At 38.2% G+C, this 19,443-nt stretch overlaps 1 protein-coding gene across 2 annotated transcripts; it reads left to right on the top strand.

Annotated features, from left to right (window-relative positions):
- The first annotated feature begins 115 nt into the window (after nucleotides 1–115).
- Nucleotides 116–18,646, top strand: LOC102231902 (acyl-coenzyme A thioesterase 11-like). Of its 2 annotated transcripts, none has more exons than XM_023335540.1 (17): nucleotides 116–626; nucleotides 2,581–2,768; nucleotides 2,865–2,934; nucleotides 3,007–3,067; nucleotides 4,832–4,936; nucleotides 10,839–10,974; nucleotides 11,046–11,137; nucleotides 11,261–11,322; nucleotides 12,325–12,444; nucleotides 12,587–12,725; nucleotides 13,582–13,637; nucleotides 13,823–13,889; nucleotides 15,610–15,693; nucleotides 15,782–15,915; nucleotides 17,819–17,986; nucleotides 18,064–18,190; nucleotides 18,274–18,366. In XM_023335540.1, the coding sequence occupies exons 2-17, from the start codon at nucleotides 2,582–2,584 to the stop codon at nucleotides 18,280–18,282; spliced, it is 1,617 nt and encodes a 538-aa protein (XP_023191308.1). In that variant the 5' UTR covers nucleotides 116–626; nucleotide 2,581; the 3' UTR covers nucleotides 18,283–18,366. The 2 variants fall into 2 exon arrangements, with proteins under 2 accessions (XP_023191308.1, XP_023191307.1); XM_023335539.1 differs by having other exon boundaries at nucleotides 125–626; nucleotides 18,269–18,646.
- The last annotated feature ends 797 nt before the right edge of the window (nucleotides 18,647–19,443 follow it).

Here is a 19,443-nt window from a genome sequence, read left to right as displayed (position 1 = left end):
CAACACCATCAGGTATGTGATTTAAATTTTATTAAATATGATGAAACCAACCTCATTGTTTAGCGACACTTCCTGTGGGTAGTGTCGCTAAAAGAAGAAAGTTCAGAAACAGTGAGGTTGCATTGCAGGATCTGATCCAAAAACACACACTAGGCTAGAAGTGTTAATAAATCACATTACAGATACTTGAGAGTCAATTCCAATGTTTTTCTGATCAGTGCTGGTTACAAAAAGCAGAAACCTTCCACTTAGGTTTACATTGCGGCTGTTCATGAGATGAAATTAATTTATTCTGGTGAACATGAATGAATGTGAATGGGATTGTGTTACTCATTGATCTGGTTTTGCTCAAATGCGGTGTTTTCGATACACACTGAACGCTGCTCTGTAGAAACTTGTTTTGAAACATAATTTTCACATGGAACATTGAACATATTTGCTTCAAATGGGATTTATAGTAAAGTTTTGCAAACGATTTTGTCACATAGTTAGCATTTTTCAACAGGCATTGATGCAGCCACCTACAATTTAGAAACAAATGCGGTGCACATAGATTTCAACCAGTTAATTTAGCCACCAGTTAATCCATAACACCGGTAATAGAGTCAGACTGGCAGCTAAACAAGGTAAGAAGAGAATGTTCTGATATGCTGAGTTATAAAGGCAAATCAATAAGTCATATATTATGTCGGCTACGTTTAAGCCGTCGAAAAGATATGGTATCTTAGTTTAAAAGTCTGTTGCTGAGGATAAACCTTCTACTGAACAGACCTGTAAAGTCTCCCGTTTTGGTCGGGAAACTACCGTTTTCTAACCCCGTTTCCCGCTGTGCTCCCGTATTATTATTTTCCCGTAAACATCCCTTATTGGTTCGCCCGTTCTCACGTTAGCGCATTCCCAGTATCAGATTTTATTAGAATTAAATTAAACGCAGACAGATCACCGCAAACTCTTTTGCGCATTAATCCTTTGTATGACTTTATCAAATGTGTCCACCGAACTGCGCAGGTCACTGTGCACTTGAAATGACAGGATATGCTTAATCATACACTAATATTACACTGCTGTTACACAGCTTCAATCTCACATAGTATCGATAACATCTATTTATCGCGGTTTAATAAAAAAAAAGCCTGTAATTAATCTAAAATATCTTAAAGTATAGAGACAGAATAACCCACAAAACCACATATTTTGTCCTGATTAAACGCCAAACAGTTGGTTAACAAAGCCATTAATAAATATGTTTAAGCTGCCTCTCATGTAAACTTAAAACATGAAGTAATACTTAATGTTACGCCCAAAAGGTCTAGGGGTTCAGGGGCGGTAACATGAAGATGTGTCCAGAGAAAACAAGTGGAATGTAATTTTTTTTATTACAAAAGATGGTTTCACAAAACCAAAACACAATACAACTTCAGCCAATTAAAACAAAAGGACTAACAAATTCAAGTATTGTTAAGTGCAATTTAAATTACAAAATGTTCAAACAAGTCAGTCTAAAGTAAACTCAAAACAACCCACAAGAAAGGACACAAGGGAGGACCAAACCTCCCAAACACCAGCGTCTAGCTTATGTAAAGTCAATCTAGAGCAGAGTCAAACTACTTAGCAGAACAAGCAAGAACAAAATAGTTGAAAACTGCCCAAAACGGTTGTAAACACCAAAGGTGGGGAACAGCTTAACAAAACCTCTTCCTACTAACTGCCCCACTGGACGAGTGATTTCAGGAGCCTTTTATACGGTCCAATGGGGTGGCTGCTCTCCTGCAGCCTCCAAGCAGCCAATCAGGCGGGTGTTCTTTCACAGCTGATCCTGCATAACAAAAGGGAGCCTGCACAGCTTCAAGAGATAATGAAATGATGATGAAATGATAATGAAAGCCAAGTATAAAATAAATTAAATAAAGCTTTTTTTAATTCTAAAATTTAAAAAAACATATTTTACAGTGTGCATTGGTCACCATCACTAACCCTAACCCTACTGGTCACCATCCATCCATCCATCCATCCATTTTCTAACACCCTTGTCCCTAGTGGGGTCAGGAGGTGCTGGTGCCTATCTCCAGCGAGACATTTCAGGCGAGAGGCGGGGTCACCTGGACAGGTCGCCAGTCTGTTGCAGGGCAACACAGAGACAGACAGGACACACAACCACGCACGCACACACTCACACCTAGGGAGAATTTAGAAAGACCAACTAACCTGACAGTCATGTTTTTGGACAGTGGGAGGAAGCAGGAGTACCAGGAGAGAACCCAAAATGCACAGGGAGAACATGCAAACTCCATACAGAAAGAACCCGGGCTGGGAATCGAACCCAGGACCTTCTTGCTGCAAAATGCAAATTACAAAATGTGTGTTAAAATGATTTTTGCAAGATCTAGCAAAAGTCTCTGTATTAAATGAACAAACTCTATGGGATGTTCAGGTTTAGCAACTTTTCAGACAAAAACAAAAATTGGTATCAGCCAAAATCTGAATCAGCCGGTCAGGCTTTTAAAAGATCGGTGATGAGTGATTGTCCAGAAAACTGCAATTGGTGCATTCTTGGTTGTAACTATGTTCTTTTTCTTTGAGGATGACTTCCCAGGTGTTGGATGACCTTAAGGAAGAGGATGAAGAGGAGGAGGAAGATGAAGAGGGTTGTGTTAACCCTACAGAGGTGAAAATGAGTCAGATAGTCATGCCCTGCCACTGTAACCATCAGCAGGAGCTGAGTGTGGGACAGCTGCTGAAATGGATGGACTCCACTGCCTGCCTCTCAGGTGTGCCATGCTGTTAGATGAGTTTCTGGAAACGACATTTCTTGTTGTCAGCAAAGCTAATCCAGACAGGAAATGACTCTTGTTTCATGTGAGCAGCTGAGAGGCATGCTGGAAGTCTCTGTGTCACCGCCTCCATGGATGACATCCACTTTGAACACACCATCAGGTAACAGGAAGGCCATGTGTGTATCAGAATAATGTGATATAAAGTACTGATCCGTCTGCTCCATGTCCTCAGCGTGGGTCAGGTGGTGAATATCAGGGCAAAGGTCAACAGAGCCTTCAGCACCAGCATGGAGGTCAGTGAAGCTGAACTGTGTAAACGGTGCTAATAGCTAATCCTAATGATGTTGAATAATTTTGAAGCGTTGATCACATTTCAAGTGTCACATATGCAGTGCTTTAATTTAATGAAAAGTAAAAAATTAATAACAGAATAGGGACATTTGACTTTTCTGTTTTTGTTACATTTAAATCTTCCAGATTATCAAACTTTACTGTCACACAAAGATAATCTGTAATCAGAAATGATTTAATTGAGTTGGACAAACAAAACCAAGGCAGCCTGGTCCTAAATGTCCCCTACAGGTAGGCCTGTCGGGATAAACGATAAATCAATTAATCGTACGATAAATTAAAACTATCGACGTCATTTTAATTATCGGCATTATCGTCTCTTCCGGCCTTTTTCTCTTTCTGTTGATGACACTGAATGAAAAAAGGCTCAACTCCGGTGCTCTCCACTGACCCTCCTTCCTCATTTCCTCAGTGTAAAGCCCAGCGCACACTACACGATCTTAGATCTGTCTGCCGATTGTCTGCCCAGTTTCAAAACCTGACAGATCACACATTAGCCGACAGAAATCCTAGATATAACAGTTCGATCGGTTCGTTCCTGCTGTGTGGTGTCCAACAATGGGCACAAAATAATGGCTACAAGTCCAGTGAACTAATTTTAAAACCAGGCATTAATCAATGCTTTACTACAATCTACCTGCAATGCATGTGGCTAGTGTCAGTCCTGACTGAATGAAAATCATTAGAACCTATTTACGTCACGTTAACGAAGAACAGCTGAAAAGTTACCGGGTTTATCAACTGCAGTAGCAATTTGGCTCCAACTCCTCCTCTTGTCATTTCTATATTCTTTGCATGTTGAATAAACATTAATGTTGTTTCCACATATCATCTCCAATGTTCGCTGCACTTCGGGTTGCACCATGTCAGCTGTTAGAGATTCTCCTCCGTAATTTCCCCTCAGAAAGCACGAGGAGAATCCTCGCTTTCTGATTGGCTACCTGTCACATTCAACAGGTGTAGTTAAAGCTCCCAGTCGGGGAAAATCCCTGATTTAGCGGCAAAGACGATCTACCGTAACACACCACACAATCTTAGAAAGATCAACGTTCTAAGATTGTCGTAAGGGGAAAAATAGGAGCAAAAAATCATGTAGTGTGAATTATTGCATCAGGTGGTCGATGTGGCCATCTTCTCTATTTAAATCTAATTATTACTGAAGGGCAACATAATATACAGACTTCATAATCTGCACTCTTTTGGTTGAATGCAGTATTTATTTCCACTTTGGCTTTATGTTGTTTAGTTTTTATTCAAGTACATTTTTTGTTAATGGAGACTGAGAATCCATTTTGTTTTTGGTTGTTTTGTTTATTTTGTTTATCAGTTCCAGTGTTAAATATTCTTTGAAAATAAAGTGTATCTATCTTTGGCAGGAAATCGCATGCATTATTACGTCATTTCCATTAAATCAGTGTAAAAAGGTCTTCAAACAATATTATCTTTTATCGCAATAATTTTTTGAGACAATTAATCGCTCAGCAAAATTTGCTATCGTGACAGGCCTACCTACAGTTAAAAACTGGCTGTTCCACCTTTGGCAGCAACAGCTGCCATCAAGTGTTTGGAACTATGGAAACTCTGGAAAACTCCTCCTAGCTACATTGGAGAAACACGTTAAATCTCAGTGGGATTAAAGTAGCCCACCGTACATTTACATCTACATCTGTCAAGAGTGTGAGTTTCTCCTGTGTGTCCTGTCCCAGGTGGGGATCCATGTGAGCTGTGAAGACCTGTTCTCTGATCGCCACTGGAGGGTGTGCCATTCCTACGCCACCTTTGTGACCCAACGAACCAATACTGGACAAAAAGTACGTGTGGATCAGAACTGCTTGTGTAAATGCCCTGAAGAAGGGGAGTGTTTTAATAAAAGAGCTGGACACGGTGCTTCTGCTCCAACGGTTATTATTAACTCGATTTTTTTTATTTTTTTTTATTAGGTTTTAACATCAAAATACAAAATGTACAAAAATATATGAACAAGATATGTAAACTTTTTTTCTATAACAGAACCGAACATAAGTCGTACAGAACACATGGATAAGCCTTCCCAAATAAAATCCAGAGGAATAAGAAAAGGAAACAAGAAAAAACAAAAAGTAGATATGTTAGAAGAAGAAATAAAAAAGACATTAGTCTTGTGTGCAAAGTACAATGATATAAATATAGGTCTTAATAGTGAAAGAAAGAAAAAAAAAAAAAAGGGGGGGGGAGGATTTAAGAAAAAGGTACATCAATGGGTATTAATGACAAAATAAATAATCTGATAAATAATATGATAATGTAAATAAAAAGGTCAGGCAGAAGCAAAATTTAGTTGGGCACCATACGGGACGGCAATGTCTGAACAAAATCAAAAAACGGCTGCCAAGTCTTTAAAAATTTGGTTGTGGAACCTCGTAGGGTAAATTTAATCTTATCAAGTTTACTAAAGTGTAAAGCATCTTTAATCCAGATTTCAAATGAGGGAGGTAAAGCTGATTTCCAGCACAGCAATATTCTACGCCTCGCCAACAAAGTGAGAAATGAAACCAGATCAGCCTCAAGTCTTGACAAAGAAACCGTCTCAGAAAGTACACCAAACAATGCAGTTAGTGGATCAGGCTGGATGGACATGTGAGCTACTTCAGACAAGGCTGCAAAAATGTTTGTCCAATATTGCTTTAGTGATGGGCATGACCAAAACATATGGATCAGTGAGGCAGGTGTTTGATGGCAACGATCGCATTCCGGACTAACGTTTGGGTATATTTTAGAAAGCCTGGCCTTAGTCCAGTGAGTGCGATGCAGGACCTTACACTGAATTAGTCCGTGTCTGGCACACAATGATGAACCATGAACACGGTAAAGAATTCTATCCCACAAGTCATCTGGAAACAGAAAACCCAAGTCCTCTTCCCATGCCGCTTTGATTGAGAGAATTGGGGACTCACGAAGACAGCACAATCTCTCATACAAACATGTAATAGGACCCTTTTTCGGTGGGGAAGGTGACAGAAGATTATCCAAATCATTAACAGGAGGTTTAGAGGGAAAGAGAGAAGTTTTTTCCTTTACATAACTTCGGACCTGTAGGTAACGAAAAAAGTGGCTCTTTGGGAGGTCGAATTTTGCAGAAAGCTGATCAAAGGAGACAAATGTACCCTCCTCATAGAGGTCACTAAAGCTTTTGATACCATGAGAGAACCAAACGGAGAAAGCATTATCGATCATAGAGGGCCGGAATAAAGGGTTCTTGAAGATAGGAGATTGTAAAGAAAAAAAGTTTAATTTAAAATAGCGGCGGAACTGAAACCAAATTTTCAGAGTCACTCTCACCATTTTGTTGTTCGGAATTTCAGCTCCTGATAGCAATTTGGGAGCATAAACTAAAGCAGACAAAGACGATCGTATACAGGATGAGGCTTCCAAATCCAGCCAAGCCGGGGCACTGTCCAAATCATTTGCCTTTAACCAATAATTAAGAATTCTAATATTGGATGCCCAATAATAAAACATAAAGTCCGGCCATGCCATTCCACCCACACTTTTTGGTCTCCTAAGATATGATTTACGAATTCTAGAGGGTTTATGATCCCAAATAAATCCAGTGATAATTTGGTCCAGTTTACTAAAAAAGAAACGGGGATAAAAACAGGGACACACTGAAAGAGAAAAGAAAACTTGGGAAGCACGTTCATTTTAATCGTATTAATTCTCCCAGCAACGGATAAATGAAGCAAAGACCATCTATCTAGGTCTTGTTTGACCTTGTCCACCAACGGCTCAAAGTTAAATTTAAAAAGGTCGCAAAATTTACATTTGACCTTAACACCTAAATATGTAAAACCATCAAGGGCAACCCTAAATGGGAGAGAAGCAAGTGAATATTTTCGAGCCACCGAATTTAATGGAAAAATTTCACTTTTACCAAGGTTTAGTTTATAGCCAGAGACGCGGCTAAATTGATCGAGAGTTGAAAGTACAACAGGGACTGAAGAGGCTGGTTTAGAAATATTAACTCGATTTAACAGCAGTATGTTAGCAACAGCGCTAACAACGGAGCTAACAACAGAATTTAACATTCGGAGTGCCAAAAGAACTCACAGCTTTCTGAAAGTCAATAAACTCATTTACAATATACAGGTGTGTATATATATATATATACTCATACCTGAAGAAGGGGAGTGTTTTAATAAAAGAGCTGGACACGGTGCTTCTGCTCCAACGGTTATTATTAACTAAGGAGGAAGTTCCGGTGCTCTTCACTATAGCTAGCGCAAGCGCTAGACTCCCCCTGCTGGTTGGATTTGACCACTGCTTCAGCCAAATCAGACTAGCCAGCCTCTGAAATAACCACATTTCAATCCATCACACTTGCCAAATACCTTTTGAGTCTACTTACCTACCGTGCTAATGTGTCCTAATATAAAATTGGTTAGTTGTAAGTGCTAATTTGGACATTTGCTGTAATTATTGGGACAGGACCACACAATAAATAAGGTCGGCAGGGGAAGGAAGGAATAAAACAATCAGGCTTTTGAAAAATCATCATAAAAAATCATAATAACAAAATATTTAAATGAAAAGATGTGAAGCATGTTAATAGGTATAACTATGAATAAAATAAATACTAAGTTTTTGCTCGGAATTTCAGAGACATGTTGTCAGTAGTTCAACAATGTTCATTTTACTCAAACATATGTATAAAGAGTACAATCAGAGGACTGATCATTTTTTCCAGAGCTGTAAATATGTGAAACAGAATCTCAAGACTACATCATACCTGCCAACATCTACTAATATTAATGAGACACAAGCAGCTGTAGAGTGACACAGTCCTAGTGGGGTCTGTTCCCCCAGAAATCAAAATAAAATCTACTCAAAACTATGCATTTTCAGTCATTTGAAGAGCATTTTACTAAATTCATAGGATTAATAAACCTAAAACCAGTTTATTATCCAGGTAGGTCAGGATAATGACTAGAGAAAAGGAGTCATTAACCTGAACTTTATTTGAAAATCATACTTAGAAATTGTATTACCCTTATTTTTATCTGAACGTTATGCGGCTGTTGGCCTTTTTTCTTTAAACAACAATGATTGTCCATCTTTGGAAAAGTAAACATTGTGAATCAGGGTTTTACTATTTCAGTTCACAGATCATGAAGTGGGTCTATCATAGTTTCAGTACCAAACACCTTTCTGTTCACAGACACAGAAACAGCCTAACATTCTGTACTGTTCTTTAGTTTGACCTTATTTAAGTGACTCCAGAAAGATTTGAGAAATTAATTACAAAACAACAAAACATTCACTAATCAAACTTCAAAAAAGACCAACAAGAGTAATTAACAAGGCTAAGAACCAGGATCAGGCTAACCCATTATTTATCCAAATATTTTGCACACATACAACATTTTGTACTGAACAACTACAAAATACTCTTCAAATAAATAAAACCAATACTGTACACAATTTCCATTAATGAATATCACAAAAATAATTCTAAATTAAGTACTGCATTACCCATTGCAAAAAATCACTAAGCATAATATTTTGCATTACAAATTGCCATCTGAATAAGGATGGCAATTGACTTGAGGATGAAGTCTGGCCTCTTTTAGCTGGTTAAAAAAGCCTATATAATGGTCTTTACTGTTTTCTTTAGAGGCTGGTTCTAGATCAAATTTACTACAGGGGACATTGTAGTCAGAGTGTTTTATGGGGAACACTTAAAAAAGAATTACACAATAAGCATAGCAATATATAATGATATATATATGTATAAATATATTAAGTCAACGAAAGAGCCACTTGTGTCTCCAGAGACTCAGGTTTCAGGTCCCTGGCCTAGCAGATGGAAAATGTGATCCTATGTAGGGTTGTTCTAAACGAATATTTTAGTAATCCACTAATCTATTGATTATTCTTACGATTGATCGAGTAATCGGATTTAAAAAAACATCAGTAAATCTAACATAACAGCAGTATTACTATTGCATATCAATATCAGTCCAATTTTTCACATTTTAGTTTTCCTAACAATAACTTTTCTTTAGTTTAGAAAATTAACCTGTAGCAATAATGGCTCACTTTCTACGTTAACCTGAAGAAAAAAAATACAAAAATCTGAAATCATATTCAATTTAATAATAAAGAGGCAGGCTCACAAATAGGCTTACAAAAAATGTCTATACTCCAGCTTTTGGTTTATGTATTCATCTCCAGTCAATGCAATAGATGAACTCTCATCTTGCCCAGACATTTATAGCTTTTGTGTTCATGTTAGCGACGGGGATTTGACTCCTGCATTCGTCACACACAGAAACTCATCTACCAAGTGTGTAACGCCACCCATTAGTGGCAACCGGGATGATAGGAAATTTATTTTCCGGTTTGTCTGTAAAGATACGCATCTAAAGCACAGCCGCCCGCAGTGTTCAGTCTATCTGCTCACCTGTATAAATAATCCCGCCGTGCTCGTCCTCGCCGTTCGCTCTGAACCAGCAGCTCCAGGAGGAGAAAAGCTCCAGGCATCGTGCCAGTCATTTTAAGGATGCTTATTGAACCCCTGAAAAACGACAAAAACTTGGACAGTATCATGGATCAATAAATTCCTCCCGGGCCGAACTTGAAAATTGGACGTTATGCTGCTAACACTTAGCTTTTGTCAACAACTTAGGCGGAAGTGAGAGCGCTGGGCAACGCAAGTAATAACCCGGCCGGAACACGGTGCGCTAAATAATAAAATATAACTTAACGAAGCTTCGAGGCAGATACATTTTCCTCGAGGAATTTTAATAATTGAGGTACTCGAATCACTCGAGGAATCGTTTCAGCCCTAATCCTATCTCAATACGGCAGCTAAAAATGCAGCACTATAATGTTTAATTCATTGTTAAAGTAAAATTGTGAAGGTTAAAAAAATTCACCACTGAATATTTAAAAAAGACATTTATTTCGTATAATTTCCTCAGTAGCCTCCGTCTAGAACCGCCTCTGGGCTGCAGGTCTGTATCTGGTTCAGTTTTGATTAGCATGTTTTTTCTTCATTGATAGGAAGTCAGATTATCCAAACTGGTAAACCACATTAATAAAATAATAGTGAAATAATACATTAAATGACCAATGAACCCCGAATTCTTAAAATATATCAACATTTCTGAATGAAACACACAGAAAGTTCTAACAAACGTTTTTAATGTTGGAAATATGTATGTACTGTTAATCTATCAGCATGATTTGTTCTGGCCATATAATTTTGGCTAATGCTATTACATATTAAATAAAGTATCATCCAAACTCAACATCCTAAGCAAACAATCAAACCATTATAGTTTACTAAAAGCTCAATAAAAAAATTGATCAATGATAAAATGTGACAGGTGTGTCTATCGGACAGTTATGTATCGGTTCAATACGGGACGTGACATTTAACGGTATTTTACGGAGGGGTGGTAATCCTACTCAGGGGTGCTGAGGTCCAGTTTTAGACCTAAAACGGCTAGAATCGCCGCTGTTGGTCACTTTCTTCACGTTAAGCTGTAGGTATAAGAACAGAATAATAATACTCTTAATAAATTGATGAAAACCTGTTTGAAATATTGCTAGACAGTCTCCAGTAATTCTGAGGAAAGTGTGGTTTTAAAACTGGACATTACTGCAGATGACTGTAAGCTCTACCTGTGTATTAGTGAGGATGTTAAAAGTCTAGGATATGTTTGTTCACAGGTGACGCTGAGGCCAGTTGTTCCTCAGACGCAGAGGGAGCATGTGGAATACAGCGTGGCAGCTGAGCGAAGACGGGTCCGGATGCTGCACAGCGACATCGTCAAAGAACTCCTGTCCAGTGGCTCTGTGGAGCAGGGTGGGTGTGATGCACAGCGCCGTCGGGTCAGAAGTGTAGAAGTGTTGTTTGAGCGTGTCTCTCTGTACCAGCTGACAGCTCTGCAGTGTGTAGCGGGGTGGCAGCAGAGAAGACCAGGGTGGAGAGTGTTGAACTGGTTCTGCCTCCACATGCAAACCACCAGGTTCTTCATGTACTTTTGTTTCTCCAGCTGTAAAGGGAAGAATGATCAATGGTAGCGTTCTTCCAGGGAACATTTGTCATGTGAAAGTAGAGACGTCATTGACTGTAATTCATCTGTATTCAGGTGAATACATTTGGAGGACAGATCATGGCCTGGATGGTGAATGTGGCAACAATTGCTGCCAGGTAATTCCTCACTTTGAATCGTTGCTTTTTTCATTTGCATTTTCAGTTTGATGGAAATGGTCAAACTATTGCATCTAACAATGGTGTAGAGAAACTACAAATGATCAACATGGTCAACAACCCACATTATACACACTCAGAAAATTAGGATGTAACACAGAAACGTTGGCACTGTTCATGTCAAAGTCTGAACTGCTGAGTTGGCAGTGGTCTAGCAACAGTCAGCGATAATGTCAACATGGAAGTGAAGCCACAAAAGGTCACTGTTAAAGGAGCTGGCTGCTCATAGACTTATGCATGCAAGCATATTCATGAAAAGTTATGTGGAAGAAAAAAGTAGAAAAAGCTTCACAAAGCAGGGTTGCTATTCTGTTTTAGAAAGCATGAAACTTCCTTTTATTATTTCAAATTGGTATGGGGAAAATAAAATAAAAAATGGAACAAACTGCATTTCTGACCTGTTTGCATATTTAATATCTAAAGACATTCTTGATGTATAAAATATGTAAACCTGAAGCAGCAGCTCACATGGCAGATATGTCAAAAAGTACACTTTAATTGCATATTTAGTTAGAAAATAATGTTCTTACTCATCATTGTTCAGGCCTAAAGCCTTTCATGGATTATGTGTTTAGATTTCTAACAACTAATCAGGATCTGAATCTTCTGGTAAAAATAAAACTTAAGCTTATTTTTACAAAAGAACATTTGAACATTGCAAAACCAAAATCCTGAGATAATGACGACTTCATGAATGTTTCTGGAAAACTGGTTTGTTTGCTTTTAGGACAGTTTGTCTTTGAACTAAGTGTTTGAAAAAAAGACAAAATAATGAAAACATGAAATAAACTGGCAACTAACAGTATTTTAAAGCAATTGTTATGTGAGGATTAAATAATTCCTATTAGCTTGAATATGATTATTCTATTTTTTTCTCTAATAGAGTTTGGTTTGCTCTTGTTCTAATGTGACTGTTCTGTTATTCTTCCTGTGCTGACCCAGCCGCCTGTGCCAGGCTCATCCGACTCTTCGGACCATTGACATGTTCACTTTCAGAGGACCCTCCCAGGTTGGAGACAGACTCCTGCTGAGGGCTATAGTCAACAACGCCTTCAAAAACAGGTATCCAGGGCTTCTGCTTCGACACAATGTCAGCTCAGATAATGGGAACCTTGCGTTTGGATAGTGTGAGGGCTCAGCACTCTCTCCAAGTGTCTCATTTATGAGACACTTGTAGGCTAATAGATGAGACAATTCCTTGCAGTTTGGAGGTGGGGGTACGTGCAGAAGCCTACCAGGAGGAGGGGCCTAACCGGCACATAAACTCCGCCTTCATGACCTTTGAGGTTCTTGATGACAGCGGGAAGCCATGTACTCTTCCCCGGATACGACCAGAACCCCTGGTGAGTTAGCTATACAGGACCTTAACCTCATAAAGCAACAATTATTCACTGTTTGTGTGTAAAACTCTGTTGACACTCATTGGTCATCAATTTCAATGTCAAATTTATTTCTAAAGCACATTTAAAAGCTACAAAGTGCTTCACAAAGGGTTAAAGCAACATTAAAAACAATAATGAAATCAAAAAATAGGATAAACTTAACAACAGGACAGTGCAACCAAACAGGTCTGATTGAACTCAAACTGAAACCAAAGAAATGAGTTTGCAGGAGAGATTTTTAAAAAACTGTACAGACTCTGCAGCACAAATATAAAGGAGTTTGTTCCAGAGTCGTGTTTCTGCAATGGCAAAGCCTCGATCTCTACTGGGTTTTAATCTGGTCATCAGCTGCACTAAGAGCATGACGGAGACTTTTTGGATTGTAAAAGTTAAGGAGAACAGTTAGATAATTAGAAATATCTAATCAACATCATAAACCTTTTGAAGTTCAGAACTTTGTGTCGGCTCTCGCTGCATGAGCACTTAGAATTATGAGTTACTATAATCAGATTATAGCAATGATTATCATGACAAACATAGCAGACCTTAAGCAACTGATTGTCCAAGAACCAGTTGGCCCAGTGTGTGAAAGCAGATCTTAGACTACCTCAGGTTTTTTTTTGTTGTTTATTTACCTCCTCTGTGTGTGTGTGTGTGTGTGCGTGTGTGTGGGTGTGTGTGTGTGTGTGTGTGTGTGTGTGTGTGTGTGTGTGTGTGTGTGTGTGTGTGTGTGTGTGTGTGCGTGCGTGCGTGTGTGTGGGTGTGTGTGCGTGTGTGTGCGTGTGCCTGTGTGCACGCACATATCCTTCATTTATAGGAAGGTGAGAGAAGATTCCAAGAAGCAACAGCCAGGAAAAAAATCCGCCTGGACAGGTGAAGGTTTGCTTTCCAGATCGATCATTAAAGTTCTGTTTGAACTTTTAATTTCCAATGACAAATTAAAATCTTTCAGCTCTGCAGTGTAACATGACACTTTGAACACACTTCCATAAGTTGTCTGAAATTATAATGTTACGAATGGGTTCATACTGTCTCATGTCAGAAAAAATGTGTTTCAGGAAGTACATCATCTCCCGCAAACAGAGCGAAGTTCCTCTGTCTGTTCCCTGGGACCCCAGGAACCAGGTGAGTTCAATCACTCACACAGAACCAGGCAGGTAACACAACAATCACACATTTGGCAGTGCTTTTTTTTACAGACATCAACAATACCTGCCACTCATTTATGTAAGACATGTTCATCACAGTTCAATATGGGAGCCAATCGTAAACTGAAACACTTGAACTGCTTAGTGACACAGAGGCAAAAGTTCTATAAAGTTTGTAATTTAATTTCATTTTAATTTAGTTTCAATTTAATTTATTCACAATAAATGAAGGAAAAAAGTATATTCAAAAAAGTAATTAGATTAATCAAAGCATGGGATATTGTCAATATGTTTAAGAATGTCAATAAGAATATGAAAGAGAAAAAAGAACATACAGTCATTGGCAGTAGCTTAGCTAATGCTTCCCCCTTGGAAAGGTGTGACAGCTAAACCCAACAGCAGGTCAGGTGTACCTTCTGTGAAGAGAAAATATAAAGAGCTGCAGATAATGAATACTGAAGAGAAGGTAAAAAAGGGAAAATATGATCTGTCTTTAATTTTCACCTCAACTTTTTTTTTCAAAACCGCTGCTTCAAAGACGACAAAATGGCTAAATTTAACTTCCATATTATCCATCCATCAATATGCCATTTTTAATCCAGTTTATTCAGATTATTTTGAAATATTACTTCTTTTATATTGTTATCTTTCAGATGCCTGATGTCTGATTTCCTGTCTGAAACACTTTTTTGTGGTTAAATAAAAAGGCCTTGCTTAGATCAGGATCTGTTCAGCCCAGTCATGTTCTTTTACAAACATCTCTCTGTCTGTGCACCAGGTCACTTTGTACCATCTCCAAACTGAAACTGAAATTGTTCAAAATCTCTTGTTATTCTTCCACTGTAAGATTTTTTTGTTTTGTTTACTGGAATGAAGGGGTGAGTCCAACTGTCCCATAACATTGTTCCCTTTAGCCCCAAGCAAATCCTCCAAATTGGTGTGACAGTACACATACTCTTTACTCTTCTCTTTAAAAAGTAGAAAAGTACTTTTAGATCAACCACTTGATCCTGTGACAGTGGCTGTTGGGTAATGATGGCCTCAAACACGCTGAGGGGGAGAAGTGACAACCAGCTGTGTTAGAATAATTATCTAAGTTCATTTACTTGTGAGTTTATTTGAAAGGTTATGTTTTCATATTATTATTTGATGTTACTTGACTTCTTCTCTTCTGTGAAATACTATTAACCATTTGTAGGATGTTTGCCTGGAGGCTAGAGACTTTGCACATTCCTGTGGTATCAGCTTCCATCTGTAACTGATTAGTTGTGGTCAACCATGCCCTTTTAAGGGCATGCCCACAGAAGGTTTCAGGACACCCTGTAGAAAAAGGTCATTGGTCAAATTCTTTGTGTGACTATGTGAGAAGGCCCAACCTCCTTCCTTGTATTTTCTAATAAAGCCAAATGCAGAGAAAGATCTGGCAGAGTTGATCCCAGACAGTGTTTTACAGCGATTTGTCGCGTCTCGGATCTTCCCTCCTATTCTGCAGAAAAGACAATCACGACTGGTCTGAATCCTTGCTAGATAGGAATTACAATAAACCTATCAAGCTGGCTGACTAATGATGCAGATGCATCACTCAGACAGAGGCTGTAGCAATGTGTGCTTGCACCATTGCTCAACGCTTCAGTTTACACCAAGACACTGACTCATGTGGTGACTGTTTGTCATGTGCTGTGTGTCTTTGTGAGCAGGTGTATCTCAGCTACAACAATGTATCAGCCTTGAAGATGCTGGCAGCTAGGAAGAACTGGCGCCTGAGCACAGAGAAAGATAAGGTCTGAGGAAGTGCTTTTATCTTTTGAAATGAGATGAGTTTCTCTTTCCTGTTTCAACACACACAGCTGTGTGGTTTCCCCTCGTTAGGTCCGTCTGTACACCCTGGAGCAAAAGTCCATGTTGAGTTTCAGGGTGGAGGCTGAGGTGGATGTTCCTGCTCACAGAGCCTTTTGTTTGCTTGCTGAACTAAGCAACAGAACAAGTTGGGACATGCACTATAAGTAATGCAACCACACACACATTTACAGATATATTAACATAAGTCGTAATGCATCAACACATGTCTGTCAGTGAGTGTCATTTTCTGCAGTTCCTCATAATTTTGGTGTTTTAGCTAAAACGTGTCACCAACATATAATCCATCTAGAAGGAATAAATCTTAACTTGTGAACATGGTCGGCCTTGAATCAATGAAGAACATACAGTATTGAGTTTTCCTTCCTTACACCAAAGGCCATATTTTATTTACCTTTACTGTGAACTCAGGTTTCTGGTTTGGCCAAAGAGACACACAGGTCACACTACTTGTCCATAATGTAAGAGAACTTAAATAGGATTAATCAGTGGAAAAAGATTGTTAAATATCATGTATCTTTAAATACATACTTGATGATAAACTTTGATGATGAACTGAATTGAAAATAGTAAATTGCAAACAAGTAAAGCAGTAAGTGAACTGCAAAACAAACTCTTTTAAGTGGTAGCATAAGATAGTCTAAACTGATGTAAAAAAAAAAAAAAGAAAGAAAAGAAAAGAAACACTTTTTGGAATCATCATAGTAATAATAATAATGACACTGATTACAGATGAACTTGTTCTTGTTGTAGATGCACAGATCAGAATTTTGTGGTCAAATTCTGGTCTCTTTTTTTTAGGAAGTTTTAATGAAACTCATGATCAATAATTTACTTTGAACTGCCTTTTTGCTGAAAATGTGCTTTATAAATAAAATGACCTTACCTTCTGATAACAATGATCTCTCTCAGAACTATAAATAAGAAGATATAGAAATGAAATTAAAAACATGTTGTAGAAAATAGTGTCCTTTTTCAGAACTTCTTACATCGTTGTGCTTCAACAGTCTTTATATTAAATCCCTCACTGATACTGAAAATGGCAGACTCCCTTCACTCTCCTTCAGCATCCAGACTAAACCAGTGTTCTTAACATTCAGATATTTCGTTATGATTTTTGTCATAGAGATCAACATAGATCACACTAACCGTTAAACCACAGCTCACTGCATGTTGCTTCAGGACGTTTTAAGACAGATATATGTTGTGTTGTAGCAGTTCATCCTTTACATGAAATACTTCTTAATTCATTTCAGCCTGCGCAAAATGAAAAAATGAAATCTCTTAAACTTGGTATACGCATGAAAATTTGAAGTAACAACTTTCCCTTTTATTCCATTTATTACCATTAATTTAGTGTAGACAGGATGTGGCATGACATTTATTTTGTTTTTGCTCTTTAAGCTCTTATTGGATAGTCAAAATCACACAGTAATACAGAATAACTGCCAGATACTGAAAGGTGACGATGTCAATTTAATGATTGTATAGAAAAAAATAACTAAATAAATCAAATATTTAGGTACTTCATCTGACAAAATTACATGTATTCATTCGTCTAAATGGTGTAAGGGAAAAAAGCTTCTCCGTTCTCCTGGCCAGAAACAAAACTAAAAGTGGAGTGCAAGTTCAGTCTGTTGTTGCTTGAGTGTATGTTTCTATTCCCACTAATAAAGCGAAGCCAAAGGTGGCAAGGGCAGACAAAAAGGCAAATATTACCAATCTGGATCCTCACAAAGATGGCAAAAACTCCATGCATGTGCATCACAACTGCTACACACACAGCAGTCACTCAGCACACATCTCAAGGGAAAATGCTGCAGTTCTTTCTACAAGAAAAACCCAAAGTTTCCTGCTGAAAAACAGTTTTGTTTTGCTGGGAAATGACATCAGGGTGAGCTGAGTTTCCTCTCACATTCATAATATAAAACACAACACTGTCCTGTTCAAAGTTTACAGAAAGTGAGCTCCACTTATGAACACATTCTTGAAAACCACTGGCTATAATTATTTCTACCTGATGATCTGTGTATATCTTGTCTAAACCAGGAAATGTGAGCTGATTCACGGTGTTGATGATGATGACTTCATTTATCGTGTGGTGACACCATCAGTGCATCAGGATGTGGGTGGGTCCCCCACCTCAACCAATTGTGGAGAAGATGTTCTCCAGGATTTCATCCTTTTAGCCTCTAGAAGGAAGCCCTGTGGTCATGGGTCAGTTGCATGTATAGACATGTCCTCCTGAAGTTGACCCACAGGACTGACAGCCACTCTTTGTCTTCCTTCTTCAGAGACTCTTATGTCATTGCTCTGCGCTCAGTCTCCCTGGCAACCCATCCTCCCTTTGAAGGATACAACAGAGGAGAGGTTCTTTGTGCTGGATTTACCATACTGGAGACCAACAACAACATGTCATTGGTGAGCTTGTTGGTTAATCTGTTCTCTTTTAAAGCCTTTTTAGGTCCAGCCTTAGTTACTTTTCTACTTTTTCCCCAGATCAGTTATTATAACCAGGCGTCTCCAGAGGTCCTTCCTTACATCTCCACAGATATTGCAGGCCTCTCCTCCTCTTTTTATCACACCTTCTGCTCCTGCAGCCAGTACCTGAGCAGAAACAGGCAGCCGGTCGCCTCTGAGGAGGTCACAGGCAACTATGGCGCCGCGAACACCAACAGCCCCACCTATCTGCTGTCAGGGGTAGTGCACAGCACCCCGCTGTAGACAGCAGGGCCAGTTTATGGGCCAAATTGTCAGTGTGCTGCTTAACACATGGAACCGTCAAAAAACGCTACAGTTGGTGTTTTCTGAAAAACACAGATGTTTTTTTAAATAATTCTCTGAGATGCAAACCAAAGAATAAAACTGAGATTTTAAGCTATTGACTAAGGTTGGAAATTGATTTTGTACTTTTGTTTCCTTATATCAAAATTTATTAAACATGTCTATGTTTAATAAATGACATTACAGCTCTTAGGAGAGATGATGTTTGCTGTACAGATTCAGGTACTGGGGTATATCAATAAAATACTTTTTTTTCACTTTGTGTTCTCTGTGTAAATTTTTAACTCTGGTGTATCATTAAAAAGAACAAGAACTTAGAATAGACTAGAAGCAACTTTTATTATTCTGCAAAGGAGAAATTCAGGTAACGTAGAAGTTTATGTGTCTTAGTTTTAGTTTTACCTGTGGTAGTGTTTGTTATTATGCATGATACACTGCAACACAAAATAATGTTTCTTACTAGTAGCAATTAGTAAACAAACTTCATCAAATGAATTAATGAAAAAAATAGATTTTATTAAAAGTATATTTTTCTAAGCGGTCTCAATTTGATCAAAAATCGAAATAGTCTCAATCAGAGAGTCGTAACGACACTTTTCAAAAGAATAAGATAAATAAAAAATTATTTGTGTTGTGATTCAATCACCTTTTAATGAAGTTAGTTGCTTGGTCTGTCATGACTTTTTAATCCAAAAGTACAAATGAACAAAATAAGCATATTCCATTCAAAAATCTTTTTGCTGTTAAATTATTGAAATATTTTTTTCATTTATTTCCTTTATTTAACCAGGTAAGATCCCATCAGGATCTACATCTCATTTTCAAGAGGGATTTGAGCAGAAATCTGTAAAACATGACAACCTGGTTACACAAATTAAAACATATGCACA

Source organism: Xiphophorus maculatus, chromosome 6, assembly GCF_002775205.1.
Source record: "Xiphophorus maculatus strain JP 163 A chromosome 6, X_maculatus-5.0-male, whole genome shotgun sequence".
NCBI classification, from domain to species: domain Eukaryota; kingdom Metazoa; phylum Chordata; class Actinopteri; order Cyprinodontiformes; family Poeciliidae; genus Xiphophorus; species Xiphophorus maculatus.
Note: the sequence above shows the minus strand (reverse complement) of the source record. Positions and strands in the feature narration are given on the sequence as shown.